The 16405-nt window shown below is 45.2% G+C and overlaps 1 protein-coding gene across 1 annotated transcript in view; it reads left to right on the top strand.

The window, feature by feature from the left end:
• Nucleotides 1–7931, top strand: part of MBD2 (methyl-CpG binding domain protein 2) — a 51997-nt gene extending 44066 nt beyond the window's left edge. The window contains exons 4-7 of the mRNA XM_040985016.1: nt 379–469; nt 1645–1822; nt 5589–5727; nt 7460–7931. Coding sequence (XP_040840950.1) covers nt 379–469; nt 1645–1822; nt 5589–5715 — 396 coding nt within the window. The 3' untranslated portion in view covers nt 5716–5727; nt 7460–7931. The remainder of the gene's footprint in view (nt 1–378; nt 470–1644; nt 1823–5588; nt 5728–7459) is intronic.
• The last annotated feature ends 8474 nt before the right edge of the window (nt 7932–16405 follow it).

Below are 16405 nucleotides of genomic sequence, written 5' to 3'. Positions count from 1 at the left end.
TATGTGCTGTTATTTATTCTGTTTTCTCTGATAAGTTTTATCATGAAAATTTTCATACCAAATGAGTCTTTTAGAAATTCAAATGGCATTCATTTGAAAGATAATTTACGAACAACTGTATCCCATAGCTTATACATGTAGCCCACAGGCATCTGTGATACTGAAATGAATAGATCGCATAAAAAGACAACAGTTTTTGAGTAATATCTCCTGAAAAATTATGTGTTAGAAATAATTCATATCATCTAGCTTTTTGTAAAAAAGAAATAAAGAAATTGGAGTCAACTGAAGGTGATTGACATTTCGCTCTTGAGCAGCATCGATGCGCTACTTGCTTGTTACGGACGTTTCCATTAACAGTGGTATTTTGCCTTACAGCTTTTCTGGGAGAAGAGGCTACAAGGACTTAGTGCATCAGATGTAACAGAACAAATTATAAAATCCATGGAACTACCTAAAGGTCTTCAAGGTATTATCCACGTTCAGTTGGGCAGAGGTTTATTAATCACCTACCGTGTGCCAGGAGCTTGAGTTGATGCTATGGATTCAAAATCGCCTTTGTCTTCGGACCACTGTGCTTTGCTGGGCAATGGACCTCTTGTAATGTACTCAAGGGAAATATGCATAAAACACGTGTGTGCTGTGGGACTGCTTCGCGGTGCTTTGTCACTGTAGATGATTTTCCATATGGCAGTGGCACTGCGGGTTCAGGTGTTCTCGGAGTGAGCCTCTGTGTTGGCTGGTGGCCCAGGACAGGTGAGCCACAGCTGTCCAGCTGTCGCCACTTCCTGCTTGCTGTGCCACTTGGCCCAGCTGCTTTCATCCTTTCACTGAGAGCGGTGGCAGTCGAGCTGAGGGAGAACTGGATGCATGCTGCTCTGGGGTAGAATTTCAGAGGGTTCTAAAGAAATAGTTTTCCAAAGTATCAGAATGTTAGCTTCTAAACCTTGAAATATCATGGATTGTTCAAAAATGTTTGTAAGTAGTAGTTAAGCTGTTGTCCTATCTGTTAATGTTCTTGGAAGTTAGTTGTTTTAATACATTCAACAAATTTAATGCTTTAAGCAATGCATTTAACTTTGACCATGGTGTCAGTCTCCTATAAGCAGTCAAGGTGTGCAATTAGGAATTATACAAATCTGGAGTTTTTTAGGTGTTTTATTTAGTGGCGGGTAAAGCATACTTTCATTGGCTCTTTTAGATCCTGAAACAGAGGATATTAGGAGTGCTTGCTGAGATATTAGGAGTGACAAGGATAAATCAGAAAGTGTTAACAGGGATATCTGAGTTTAATGTAATGGCTGTGCAGTGGACTTTAGATTATGGAAGTAACTGATCCTGCTCTTTGCCAGTTCAATACCTTGGAAGAAATATTTTGAAATTCCGTTAGGATGTTATGTTGAGCTCTTTCACTGCTGTTTCCTGAATGTTAATTTTTAATGTTTCCATGAAGTGGATATGCTGTTATGCTTTGCCAGATTGGCTTGTGTAAATTTTATTTTATTTTTAGTCTTTTTATTTATTTTTGTTTTTTCTTTTGCTTGTGTAAATTTTAAAGACATGATCTTAAGTCAGTTGTTCTAGGTCTTCAAGTTTGTTCGGTTCATAGACCTTTCCTGTAAGCCTGTGGATTCCCCATTGCAGGAGTTGGTCCGGGCAGTAACGATGAGACCCTTCTGTCTGCTGTTGCCAGCGCTTTGCACACGAGCTCTGCGCCCATCACGGGCCAGGTCTCTGCCGCCGTGGAGAAGAACCCTGCTGTCTGGCTGAACACCTCTCAACCCCTCTGCAAAGCTTTCATTGTCACAGATGAAGACATTAGGTAGGCTTGTCTACCGTGGTCTCAAATGTGGGTTTTTTACGTTGGCTTGGGTTTTGTAGGCTCAGTGGCATAGCCAGCGGGTCAGCTGGAAAGGTGAGTTAGTTTTTTTTTTTTTTTCCTAACAACTTTTTCTGAAATTCATGAAATGTGATAAATGACTTTTGTTACAAGCACCTGTTTGATGAAGTGTTGTATGTTAGGAGTAACCACCCCCCCAGGCATCACCAAAAGTCAGGTCCTGGGTCAGTTGTCTTCTCTGTCCCTGAGTTTGTACTGTGTGTAATCTGGGGTTCTTTGAGTCCCTTTCACTCGTTAATGCCCTTTTAAAAATGTGTGTCAGTTTCAAAGAGTAGAGTGCCGGTTCACTCCCACGCAGGTGGTAGGAGCCACCGAAGTGTATGCATGGGAAGCTGGATTGGAAGGTGGGCCTTGACTCGGCACTGTGAAATGGGGTGCTAGTGTTACCAGTAGTGTCTTACCCCACTGTGCTACAACTCTGGCCTCCATTCAGTCATGTCTTTTATGATTGCTTTTTGGATTGGTTTGTTTGTAAAACATTCTTTTTGAAAAGCAGATACAAATGCTATCTTAAACCCAGTTATATTTTCAAAGTTCAATTAAATTATCTTGATAATGCTGACTTCACTTGAGTTTAGTTTAGAGATTTGTCTCCGCTTCATTTTGTTTCAAAGAGTCAAGGTGACTTGCAGAGTGGAGGAAAGAGGAACGAATGCACACACCTGCAAAATGAGGAGCAAACGAGAAAGACCAAGAAAGGGCGAAGCAGGAAAGCAGCGGGAAGGACGAAAGGGCGCAGATCACAACTGTTCCATAGTTTGTTCTTTCTAAGGCTGAGCCACAAATGAGGTTTTTAGCAGCAAGCTGAAACCAAGGAGCTCAAGTAGACATGAACTGAATGCAGGCGCAGGAGTAGCAGGAAGATTCCCAGTGGTGTGACAGTGAAGAAATGCAGATTTACCAAGTCTGTCCTTTGCACTGATGCTGTAGCGTGTTCTCCCTCCAGATGCCAGTCAGCTGTGCTGGAGTAGCCTTCCTGCACAGAACCAGCAGGTGGCACCTGGAATCAGCTCACAGCGAAGCGTATTTTCTGTTTGTATTTTGCTGTTTTCTGACATAAATGTGCTTTGAAATGCATGAGTCTAACTAGTTTTATAATTGGAAGGCCTTTCCTCAGTTTCCAAGTAATTCCTTTTGCAAATATATGAAATAGCGCAAAGTTATGCACTTTGAGTGCGTGAGTGTGCGATCTTTAACAAAGCAAGTGTGAAATCAAGGAGAATGCATGACATTTATGATCAGCTCTAGCGACTGGATTATTCCGCAGGCCAGGAGTTCTTTTGTACCTTAGAATGAGCCCCCAGTCAGCGGGACCCATGGTGGTGTGCGTGGTGACTTTGCACGGGGATGTTGGCGGTGTCAGCACCAAGGACCACGCTGTCTCGGTGACTGGTGGTCAGAGGCCCCTCCCGTCCCCTTGGTGGAGCCCTCACTGCGGGGTCTCCTCCTCCCTGTGGCTGCCTCAACTCTCTCCGTCTTTGTCACTCTTCCGGTTGCTATGCAGCTTTGTCCATTTTCAGTTCAAGGCCAGTGTTCCATCATGACCTTCCATGTTTTGTCACCAGAACCTTTACTTACCGGTCTCTTCTCTTAGGTTTCCTGAGTTTTTTTTTCTCTCCTTGCTTTGGAGTATGAATTTCTTTTGCTTTTGCTTGGCTTGCAAAAAGTGTGTTCGGATGTTCCCTCCCGCCCTTGCAGGGAGCTCGCTGTAAATGTTTTTCTGCTTCTTAAAGATCAAATGTATATTAACCTTTTCTGCTGAAACGTGGAGTTGCTGTCACCCATGAGAACCCTTTGTAATCACAAACACACAGAAATATTCATGGCATGATCTTTTAAAAATTTTTTAATTATTTTTTTTTTCTAAAATACTTCTCTCACCCTATTGTAGGCAGGGTATCTTTCATGTGAGTTTTTTTTTTTTTTAAGATTTATTTTATTTTTATTGCAAAGTCAGATATACACAGAGGAGGAGAAACAGAGAGGAAGGTCTTCCATCTGATGGTTCACTCCCCAAGTGACCACAGTGGCCGGTGCTGTGCCAGTCTGAAGCCAGGAACCTGGATCCTCTTCCGGGTCTCCCACGCAGGTGCAGGGCTCCAAGGCTTTGGGCCTTCCTTGACTACTTTCCCAGGCCACAAGCAGGGAGCTGGATTTCCCATCCAGGCAGCTGCCAGGGTTAGAACCGGCGACCATATGGAATCCCAGTTGAAGGCGAGGACTTTAGCTGCTAGGCCAGTGCATCTGGCCCCTAATTTGTAATTTTTTTTAAAAAAATGTTATTTTTGGGCCAGCATTGGGGTGTGGCAGATAAGGCTGCTGCCCATGACACAGGCACCAGTACACCTGCTTCCCTCCTGATCCAGTGCCCTAAGCAAGCAGTGGAAGATGGAGCAGGTCCTCAGCCCACTAATGCCCTGACGGAGACCTGAATGAAGCTCCAGGCCCTGCCCTGGCTCAGCCCTGGCCATTGCGACCATTTGGGGGATTGAACCAGTGAATGGAGGAGCTCTCTATCCTTCTCTACCCTTCCCTTCTCCCTCTCTGCCTCTCCCTCACCTGTGTGTCTCTCCATCTCTCTGTAATTTAGAATTACAAATAAATCTTTAAAACAATTATTTTACTTTATTAAGAAATCTAGTTGTAGACAAAGAGAATGCATGCGTGAGAACGAGAGCTTCCATCCACTGGTTTCCTCCTGAAATGCCCTCAGTAGTGTGGAGTGTGCCAGACTGAAGCCATGAGCCAGAGCCCAGCCAGGTTTCCCACAGCGTTGACAGGACCCAGGAACTTGAACCGTCACCTGTTGCCTTTCAGGGTGTAGGTTAGCAGGAAGCTGGACTCCAGCCCAGGCCCTCTGAGCCGGGTGCAGGTGTCCCAAGTGGCATCCTCTTCGCTGGGCCACCTGCCTGCCCAGGTCCTCTCAGCTGATGCGGTACTGCTTGGCTCAGTCCCCAAGGCACCTTCACGGTGACCTGCTGCCTGCAGATAGCTTCCTGTGTCCTCCTGTCAGCTGCCTTTCTCTCTGCTGTGTTCACTCTTACATCCCTGTTTCCAAGTAATCCCTGTCATCCTTTATAAGGATAACCCTAAAGCTTCACATACTTGAGAGAATTGAAATTGAATGAGGAGAAATCTCAGCTGAGTCTGCTCATTCCAGAATTCTCGTTGAGATGAAGGACCTTTCCTCTCTGGTAAGGTTCGTTGGCCTGGCTTAGTTTGTGAGTGTGTATGTAACCTTGCAAAGACTAAGGCGAAGGAAATGTATTTTCCTCATGAATTGAGTAAATTTGAAATAACGTTGTACTTAAAAAATTATATACACACACACATATGCGCACACACTCACATATAATAATGGGGTGGTGGAGAGAGACCTTTCATCCACCACTCTTCAAGTAGCCGCAGTGATTGGAGGTGGACCAATCCAGAGCCACAGTTTCCTATGTGGGTGCAAGAACCCAAAGACTTGGGCCATCCTCCACTGCTTTCTTATGCCATTAGCAGGGGGACTGGATTGGAGGTTGAGCAGCCGGGACTTGAACTAGCGCCCCTATGTTGTGGTGGTACCATAGGCCATGACTTTGTTTGCTACACCACAGCAGCAGCTGCAAGGATGAACTTTGAAGCGTTTTGCCATTTTCACCACTTGCTGGATTCGCAATATCTTTCTTTTCTTTTTGAAAAGGAAACAGGAAGAGCGAGTACAGCAAGTACGCAAGAAATTGGAAGAAGCACTGATGGCAGACATCTTGTCCCGAGCTGCAGATACAGAGGAGATGGATGTTGAAATGGACAGTGCAGATGAAGCCTAAGCGAATGATCAGGTGCGTGGGCGTGGGCGGGCTTTGTTTTGCTGTGCTTCTCACTTTGTAGCCTCCTGGGCAGTGCGCTAGAGGTCTGCTGTTGCAGGCTGATGCAGGTGGGCTGTTGGACAGGTCACTCCATCCCCTGTCTTCTGTGAGGACATTCAGTCATCTGGGAGCGATCTGCCTCCTGGGTAAAGCCAGCTGGAAAACCTGTAAGACATCACTGGGGAAAGGCAGAGCGAAAGAGAAGGGCTCTGCCCAGGTGGGGAGTGTGGCCTTGGAGAGTGACGGCAGCTGGCCACAGCACTGGGCTCTCAGGACAGTCTCTTCTCTTTCAAATCCTGCTGCAAACGAGGCAACACCCCTTTTCTGGGTTCTCCCTAGCACTGACCTGATGAAGGTAAAGTAAGAAGGACATTGAAAAATATCACATTTACCTTAGGAAAAAAAATTAGGCTTTTTTTAAATCACAAAAATGTGGTTTTATCGCTTGAACCCACAGAAGGATTTCCGGGCTCTGCTCCAGGGGATGTGTGCTCTGTGCATGAGGATGCTTGGCCTCAGCGCCACATCATGCTTCGCAGGTTCCATCCTGTTACATGTTAGCAGACCTTGTATGAATTTTCTGCCTCCCCTTCTCTGTTTACTTGAAGCTGAAAGTGAGAGAGGGGCTGGGGAAGATATGAAAGTCAACAAACCTATGTGCTACATGACCTGTTGAGCCTGAAGGGTGGGCCAGCTTGGTCAAGATGCGTTAAAGTGTGAAGTTCTGGAAGAACAGAAAGGAGAAGCATGGTTTAAGGAATGGGGGACAAAGAACATGTTTGGTGTGCAGCAACTGCAGAGGGTCAGAGAACATGTGAGAGATTAATCATACAGTCTGCATGTTGTTAAAGACTTTGAACTTGATCACTGGGAATCCAGTGGGAATCCAGGGAAAGGCAGGTGCTGTGAGTAGGTGGGCTCATTTCCAAGGTTCCTTGCTGCTGCAGCGCGTACGGGAGCCGTAAGAGGGGCTGGTTGCTTCACGAGAAACAAGGCCAGCTTTTCCTGCTTCCTAAGATGTGGAATGGAACTTTCTAGTGAACATTTCTCTGCCAGTCGTCATGGGGCGGCTCTTCGTAGTGCTGGTTAGCAAGGTGGACCATCGGTTGAGCTCAGGTGGAGGTGTCAGAAAAACGCCATGATCATAGAAGAAGGTAGCTATAAAAATAAATAACCTTAATCAACTATATAAAAATCATCGAAAGTGAAAAAAAAAAACAAACCCAGGAATGAAATACTGGATCAGACATAAATAGTTCAGTGTACAATGACAGAGGGCCATTTCATCCGGATTAAACAGGAAGACTTGATGTGTATCTGTATCCCTAAGTACTGTACGTTACAGTGAATCATTGCAAAGTAAAATAACCACTGTGAGTAGAAAGTTTCTCATCATGTGTTTGGCTTTAGCTGTTACTAATATTGTTTTGAATTCCCTGATTTGAGACATGGAAACTGTTTGCATGAACTTACAATGGGTGCATAATGGGTGCAAGTGGGATAATAAAGGTTATTATAGAAATAAAATATGAAACAATGAGATGTTGAGCACCTTTTATTTACAAAGTGCTCTAAGTGGTAACCAAGGCTTCCAAAACAAGAGTCTGAGCAGACTTCAGTGTCTGACTACTTTTTGAAATTTTACTGAGCGCTGCACCTAAGAAATCATTGAATTATTGAAGTTTGTCTTTCTTTTTCCTTACAGGTAATTTTCGACTTCCCCCAAGAGCAAATTCTTAGAAATTGAACAAGAATGTTTTCAAACTGGGTTTTTTTGCCTGTAAGAAAACAGTGTACCCGAGCACACATATAGAGCTTTTTAATAGCACTAACCAATGCCTTTTTAGATGTATTTTTGATGTATATATCTATTATTCAAAAAATGATGTTTATTTTGAGTCCTAGGAATTAGTCTTTTGTAATATCAAGCAGGACTTTAAGATGAAGCTGCGCTTTTGATGCCAGGTGCAATCTACTGCAAATGTAGCACTTAACATGGAATATTTGTTTCCCCTCCAGTTTTAATATGAACAGATCAGGAATACCAAATAAATTTCCCAATTAAAGATTATTGTGACTTCACTGTATATAAACAGATTTTTATACTTTATTGAAAGAGGACACCTGTACATTTCTTCCATCATCACTGTAAAGACGAATAAATGATTCTATTCACAGACTGATTGGGATTCTTTCTGTTAAAGAGCATGCCTGGTAGCCCTGCCCTGGGTCCAGAGCTCCCTGGCGGAGTGGTGGACGGCACTGCACGCGTGCGCTGAGCCTCCAGACGTGGTGACGATTGCGCTGTCACCAGGATTTCTAGGTTGGCACTTAGCATGTGTACCCCTTATTCCTTGCCTGTGGTCAGTTCTTTGGCAGTTCTATAAAAGCAAGGCTTTTCTCTCCTTTGCTGTGAATTAGGTACACCCGTACCCTTCAGGGGTTACAAGAAGTCCACGTGCACTGTTTTTCCTCATGTCCGCTGGCTTACTAAGTTAACAGGTGCAGGGAGAGGCAGCAGAGTTGCCTAAGAAGCCAGATTATAATACGTACCCAAGTCTGTACCCGGGTGGTGAGTTTCTGGTGAAGCTCATGAGTGTAACTCAGTGCTCAGGCTTCTTGCCAGCTGGTTTACCAGAGTTGGCTTCACACTATGACATAGATTTTGAAATCTGCCCGAGTTTATCCGGTATCAGTAAAGGAAGGGATGATGATAAGCAAATGAAAACGGCAGAGGCAGTCTACATGTACTTGCTGTGTACTCTTATGTGCTGATTGACTTTGATGATGTGGTCCACAGTGGGATCCATCCCGCCTCCCTGTTGCTTTTCCGTTTCCTCATCTTTGCTGCCCCCTGCCGTCCTGGGGAAGGAAGGCTGTGGCTGCTCAGGTGTAGGCTGCTCTGCTTCTGCACCTGGAAGCCAGGCCGTGTGGATCCTTCTTGGAACTCCTGATTCACATTTCCTTTGATTGTTGGTCCTTTAAGCCGCCAGTTTCCTTGGACCAATCCTTCCGCTGGGTAAGCAGGGAAGACTGTTCGATTGGCAGAGGGCACTGCTGTGGCTGTGAGATGGTCCCAGTTGTGGAAGAAGGGAGTTAATATTTCTTTTTTAATGCTAGCATGGCTAGTTATACTCCAAAGGGTTTTCTCCTCTTCCTCCAAGTCCATGACTTTGCGATTGTAATGAGGCTCGGGATAATTGCATCTTACTTAGCACATGTTCTTTTTACAAATCAATCCTACCAAGATACTCATGCTCTTGTATAACAGCTTGTCAAAGCAAAAACACACTGTATACACTACAAAACTTTGATTTTTTTTTTAAATGCCCTCTGCTCAGGTGGAGAACATGGTATGAAAGCCATTACGTAGTGTCCCGTGGAGACCGTCTCACGAGTGCAGGTGTTCACGTGTACTCACAGGACATTTTGTCCACAATTACTTTCATCATCTCCCGCTACAATCCAGCACTGCCTTGCATGCCCCAACCTGGGTAAACGCAAACCATCTTTTCCAGTTGCCCAGGGCAGAAGTCTAGCAGGAATCCCAAATGCCACCCTTCACCTGTCCGTCATGTCCCGTCAGCGGAGCACCGTGGTGGTCTCACTGCTCACAGGACCTTTCCATGGCACAGCCGCACTGCCTGGACGCATGGCCCCTTTCCTCTGGGCTCTCAGTGGCTCCTTCCTCCTCTCCCTGTGGTCTGTGTGGTCATCAGAGTGCTCCTCGAGACAGATGTGACCGAAGCATTTCCTTGCTCAGAAGTCCTTAGCCCTCTTGGTATGCCACTTAGAATAAGTTTCAAATGCAAGCACTTTGAAGTGAGGAGAAGCTGTGTCAGAATCCTGTGTTGTGTTTTTGTTTTTTCAATTTTTTTTTGGTGCTGTTTTGTGTGGTTTGTTCGGTTGCTTTATCTCTTTGAGCGTGTTTCTCCTCAATAAAATAGGAATAATAATACCTACCTCATAGAGTCATTGTGAGGATTCAGTAAGATACCATTAATAACGTGTAGCTGGTGCCTGGTGCATAGTGAGTGCTCACGTCAGAGCACACACTGTTCTCGTTTTTCTTGCAGATCATTTTTATGCCTATCCAATAACACTTTCTTTTCTGCCTTAGTATCCTGTATATTTCCATTGCAGAAATTTTCTGATTCTGTATTTTATTTATTGATGGGGGGGGGTGTCTAACTACTAGAATGTAAGCTCTGCAAGAGCAGGTTGTGTTGATTTTGTTTCCCGTTGGATCCCAGTGCTTAGCCCAGGGCGTGGCACAGGGTAAACCCTCAGTACCTGCTTACCGAGCTAATGGAAGAATGGCCAACAGGCTCTCCATGCCCCGGGGTCTGCTCTTCTCCACGCTGCGCCTTTGGCTTAAGAACCACCAGGTACTTGCTCTTTGCAGCACCCCTTGGGCCCCCAAGTCGTTGCACCTGTTGTTCCTTTGCCTGAAATAACTTTTGCCTTCTTTGTGGCAAATTCCTGATTGTGTCAGCTCAGTGGCAGGCTCCCCTGTGACAGCCCCAGTTTCTCCAGGCAGATACCGTGTTCCCCTTCCCAAGTTCCCACTGCACTTTGTAAATACCTCTGTGGAAGCACTTTATTGTATTGCATTGTGATTTATTTATTTATTTATTTTTGCATGTCTGTTCCTGCTTTGTGACTGTAATGTCCCTAAGGCCTGGCGCAGGACCTGGCACAAAACAGCCTGTTGGTCACATGTGTTGGATGAATTTATGAATGAATAGTCATGTGGTTGGAAAATATTTGGAAGATGTTTGTGCTCTTAAGAAAGGGAATGCCTTGGTGGCTTCCTGTGTCTTGTTGCCTTTTTCCTTAGCGGTGAGATCTAGGGACCATCATGTCATCTCTCTGAATATGATCACCTGTTGGAAATTTTAAGATCTCAGTTGAGCAACATAGACGTTCATAAATGGTTGCAAGAGATATCAAAAAGCTTTGTGATCTCTAAATGCTATCAAAGTCCAAAATAAACATTTGCACTATTAGTATTTCCATAGTAAAATGCTATGAGAAAATGTACAGCAATAAATTTTGAAGCTTTAAAAATGCCTGTGTAAGTCATCTTCAATGACTTCATCCTCAAGGGACAACTCACGCTGGCGTTTCCTGGACACAAGGGCCTTCGGTCAGAAGCATGTCCCTAAAAGGCCCAGATTTCCATAGTAACACATCTCTCACTGCTACTGAGACGGTGGCTCAGTCATTCTACTGGCACATCTCATGAGCAGAACATCAGTCTTAGAATTTGTCAGGAGCGGCCAGGGGGTTGGGACTTGGAACAGTAAACTACCAATCTATGTTTCATGGGATGGACTTTTAAATTTTAACTTACTGAATTTTAACGTATTTTCTTCATAGGACACACGACATTTTATGTAATTGTTTTAAAATTATTTGGCTCTGTTTTACTGGAGAAAGGCAAAATATTTTATGATCTTTATTTGGAAGACAAATTGACAGGAAGAGAGGCCTTGCATGCACTGGTCCTCTCCCCACATGCTTGCAATAGATGTTACTAGGTCAGGTGGGAGCCAGGAGCCAGGAGCTCTCCCTGGACCTCCCACTTGGAGGGCAGGGACCCAGATACCGAAGGCAGCATCCAGTGCCTCCCCGGCGCGTCGGAAGGAAGGACTCCAGCAGAGTGGCCAGAACGGGACTACATACTTCAACACGAGTTGTTTGCATTCCGAGTAGCACCTTACCCCGCTTTAACTTCTTCACATTTATAATGCATTTTATAATGTGGACAAAACATTTTGGCTTCCATGACTGTCGTCTTTGAGTTTTAATCAGAAATCATTTAACAGGAACTTGTTCTTGTCATCATTTTAAGAGCCAAGGAATCGGGCTAGTGCCGTGACAGCCTAAGCCTCCACCTACAGCATCCGGTATGAGTCCTAGTGGATCTACTTTTGATCCAGCTCCCGGCTAATGGCCAGGGAGAGCAGCAGAGGATGCCCAAGTGCTTGGGCACCTGCACCCACGTGAGACCTGGAAGAAACTCCTGGATCTGGACCGGCCCAACTCGGATTGGTGTGGTCATTGAAGTAGCGAACCAGTGGATAGACAGTCTCTGTTTGTCTCTCTTCTGTAACTGTGTCTCTTGAGTAATGATAAAGATGTGTTTAAGCTAACAAAAAGGGCACTCAAGACCAAGAGAAGTTGGGTGACTTCCCAAGCCAGGAAGCTGCAAAGGGGAAACGTTGGGTACAGAGGTGCACTGTGTCTACGGCACAGCCACTCTTCCGCACTGTGTCCCACTCAGGTCTGCAGCTCCTTTTTGTTTTTTAACAATACAATTTGGTTGGTCGAGTGCTGGTTCAGTGTGGGCCAAGAGATTCTACAGGGGCCAGGTGATTCTTGAGGAAATGTACTTTGACGTGTGAATAGTCAGAGCTTTTCCAGTGAATTCTTCTGAGAATTGTTGCTGCAATTATTTGTCTCATGTAAGACGTGGGAACAGGTGCAGCTTCTTAGTCATGAATGCTGGGAGTGATCCTTATGTAGGCTTTGCACTTTCGTCAAGCTTTTTGCCTTGTGAAATTGATGCCCTGAGCAATCAGGCCGGAGACATGAGTAGACCTCTAGGCCATGGAGAAAGTGCATAATAGAATGTGTGTGCAAGGCTTGGAGGTAGGGAAAATACTTGACTTTCAAATATTTGTTTTTAAGACATTCTTGGTGATGTTAATTTTGAGTGTTTATTATGTACATATTGGCAGAATAGTTCATATATCATTTATAAATATGTATCCATAATTGGGAACATAGGCTTTTGCTTTTGGAATGATTTTATTATGAAGAGTTTTGAGACCACAGCTGCAACTCAGCACTCAGTTGGAGTCCTGGCATGCCAGGAGTTAAGGAGCTTGCTATGCTCTTGCCATTGAACGTGATGTTTTATGACCTGGGCTCTTCTCCAGCAGTGGCTTCCATAATTTGCTAAACTCTCAGTAGGGAAGGTGGAGCAAGGAGCAGTGACCTCTGTGGGCTCTTCAAGTGATCATGAAAGCGTATTCTGTGGGCTCTTCAAGTGTTCATGAAAGTGTATTCTGTGATAGGCTGTACATAGAAAATCAGATTATCAGTGGTCTGTGTTTTCATTTTTATTTAGGGCTCTTTTTTGAATATTTTTATTGAAAAGTGAGATGTACAGAGAGGAGGACAGAGAGAGGAAGATCTTCCATCTGCTGAATCACTGCCCAAGTGGCTGCAGTGGCCGAAGCAGAGCAGATTAGGAGCCAGGAGCTTCTTCCAGGTCTCCCATGCAGTGCAGGGTCCCAAGGCCATCTTTGACTGCTTTCCCAAGCCACAAGCAGGGAGCTAGATGGGAAGAGGGTCTGCTGGGATTAGAACCGGCATCTATATGGAATCCTGGTGTGTGCTAGGCAAGGATTAGCCATTAGGCTACTCATGGCTGGCCCTGATTTAGAGCTTTAATAACCAGCAAAATTCCTAACAGTGCCCCATGTACAGCATATTTCATCAGTGGTAGTAACTTCCATCATAAAATGAGACTTTGATGATTTCTATTTTTTACAGTTTGGAATGCTGTAGGGTGTAGTCACCTTCATTGTTCCTCCCTGGATGGACACTCCTTGGATTGACAGGGCCTCAGTGGAGGTTGTGTACATTGCAGGGGGAGGTTGAAAACGAGCTGTCCACGTGGCTTGTTGGACAAGGTCTGCTTTGCACAAAGGCTTTAGACTTCACGTAATGTGGTCGTGTGAAAACTTGGCAAGGGCAGCGTGAGGTGAGGTCGCAGACAGCAGCCCGGGGAGTGTGCTGTCCAATGGGGAGCAGTGCCACCTGCTACAGTCTGTTTCCTCCAGTGCCTCCTGAACTGCAGAGTCACTCCGTGTAAAACCAGAAATGAGAAAGCCACAGCCTGGCAGCTGTGGCTGCTGTTTTTTTAAAAACAACTGTGGCTTTTTGAACAAAGCAGAATTTGGTTTATCAGAAGCTGCTGTGAGACGGAAATGAATTAGTCACTCCGCCCTGAAAATACTGAACGTAAAGGGGTAAATACATTATTACTCAGTGAGTCAAAAACACACATCTTTCCTGGAACTTTGAAATTCGTTCAGGGATTTGCACATCTTTGTTTTTGTAATTCAAAAAAAGAAAAAAAAAATACCGTAGGTCTACTACCATCTTCTCAAACATCAGCAGAGGGGCAAGAAGAAGTGTGGGTGAGAATCTAAGGGAGACGACCCACTCGGAGAGCTCCTAGTACCTACAGAGCAGAGGACATCTGGGGAAGAAGCTGTACACAGGGGATTCTTAACAGAAATGTACCGTTAATTCAGATGTTCATGACTCAATCTAATATCCTCAGATGAAAGCAAGTCTTACATTTTTCATTTTTAAAAAAAGCTTTTTTTTTTTTTTTTTTTTTTTTAAAAACAGAGTTGCAGAGAGAGAGGAAAGGCAGAACCCTTCCATTCATTGGTTTACTCCCTGAATTGCTGTAACAGCCAGAGCTGGGCTAGTCCAAAGTCAGGAGCCAGGGGCTTCGTCTGAGTCTCCTTCATGTCTACCATAGCTCTGGTCCTTGCATTTCTTTACTGACTGGTGTGTGGCTCATGGCAAAGGCTGGCCACCACAACAGCCACCCACTGGTACACTGGTTCCACTTTCATGCTTCCCCCACTTGTTGGCTGTTTGTTAAATGACGCATGAATGCCTATACTTAATTAAAATGAAGTTAGTGCTAACTGGGAGGTACTCAAGGTTTACTGAACATCAACTCTCAGTTACTGGAAGTCTTGTTTAATCTTCCTCATTCACGTTATTGCGGCTGTTACTACTCGTGAGCAAACCACACTCATCATTTTCCAGTGCCTTCTGCTTTTGCCTCTAGTTTCTCCAGCCTTCCAGCTGATCTTTCCCATAGACCATTGGATAAAATCAATGTTCTGATTCACACTTACAGTGGGCCTTTATACTTTAGAAGGAGAGACAGAGAAAGATCTTTTGTCTGCTGGTTCAGTTCCCCAAGTGGCCACTAACAGCCAAAGCTGAGCTGATCTGAAGCCAGGAGCCAGGAGCTTCTTCCAGGTCTCCCACGCAGGAGCATCATCCTCTGCTTCCCCCTGCCACGAGCAGGGAGCTGGATGGGAAACGGTGTGGCCGGGTCAGGACTTGGTGCTCATGGAATCCTGGAACTTGGAGGTGGAGGATTAGTCACCAGGCTATTGCACCGTGTCCCACAAAGTGATTGAGTCTTTAATCTACACACCTGTGAATGCTTCCAACCTGAACCCTCCATTAGCCATGGCACGATGTGGTAGTTTTCCATTGCTGTTGGTACAAGTTACTGTGACATGAGGAGTTGAACAGAGCCCTTGTTTAGGATGTTATGATTTCATTGGGTCAGAAGTCCTGGTACTGATCTGGCTGAGCTGATTCTACAGTGAGTTTGAGAGAAGGTCTTAGAGGGGCTGGGGCTTCAGCTGGAGGCTGTGGGAGAGCATCTGATTGCACGTGTGCTACTGGCCGAGTTCAGGTGTCTGTTGTAGGAATAAGGCCCTGGTTTCCTGATTGACTCGGGGAGAGTCATTCCTCTCCTGGCGGCCACCTGCACTGCTTGGCTCATGGTCACCTTCAGCCTTTCTACGTCTCGTCTCCTGATTTTGGCTCCAATTCGAGTAAGAGGAAGTTCTCCGCTTTCTAGAGCTGATTTGAATAGCTGTAGAGTTCACTCAGGTAATCCAGGATAATCTCCTTTAAGATCGGAAACTTTAATCCCTCTGTCGATCCTGACGTGTGGTGCAACACCAGTTTCTGGAAGTTAGGGCTTGGATTTCTGTTTTTTGGCAAGGGGAGGGTGTGAGAGCATTCTGCCTGTCGTGTGCTGTTAGCTGCCAGTGACAAAAGTAAGCCTCCCATGGTTTAATAAGGAATTCAGATATAGTGTTTCTGGAAGCTGATTCTAGCATAGGACAGGTGCAAGCTATCAGGATTTAGCTCTGGTCTCGCCCTGTGCGGATGGTTTCAGCCGCAGCTCAGCAGCAGGACAGTGACACATCCAGACAGAAAGGTGGCCAGAGGGAGAAAATAGACTGCTCCTTTCCTCGCCTGCTTTTTAGAAGCCCCTCCACAGGTTCCCTCATTCCTCACCGGGTAACAGCTGTTCCGAGGCATGTCATTGGGAAGTGGGTTACAATGACCCCAGGTGGCTTAGATTAGTCCTGCGGGTGCGGAATGGCAGTTGGAGAGTCAACCACAATGAATTCTTCAGCCTTCTGTCTCACACTGCTTGCTATTCTTTTGTGTCATGCTTTCCCCTGCTCTTGTACTTTCATTTTTACTGTGCTCTGCAAAATTAGCTTATTTTTTGTAACGATGAGTATGAACCCTGCATTTTTAAGGTCCGAGAGCATGACGTGTCTTTCTAAAAGCCTCATCAACCGCATTGTAATGACTGCTAGAAACGTGACTCTGCCTGACACACGGATGTGACTCCATAGTACCGGTGTCTCAAGTGTTTCTCATCTTGGCTAGGTTTTAGGTTTCTCCAGGCATGTGGACAATTACGTATAAAAAGAATTGCATTTGGGTGGAGTTCATCAGTGTGGTGCAAGGTTTTAACCTTAGCCCAGAGTCCCGCAAGAGAACTCTCCCT

This window comes from Ochotona curzoniae, unplaced genomic scaffold (genome assembly GCF_017591425.1).
Source record: "Ochotona curzoniae isolate NIBS_2020 unplaced genomic scaffold, NIBS_Ocur_1.0 contig_43, whole genome shotgun sequence".
NCBI classification, from domain to species: Eukaryota; Metazoa; Chordata; class Mammalia; order Lagomorpha; family Ochotonidae; genus Ochotona; species Ochotona curzoniae.
Note: the sequence above shows the minus strand (reverse complement) of the source record. Positions and strands in the feature narration are given on the sequence as shown.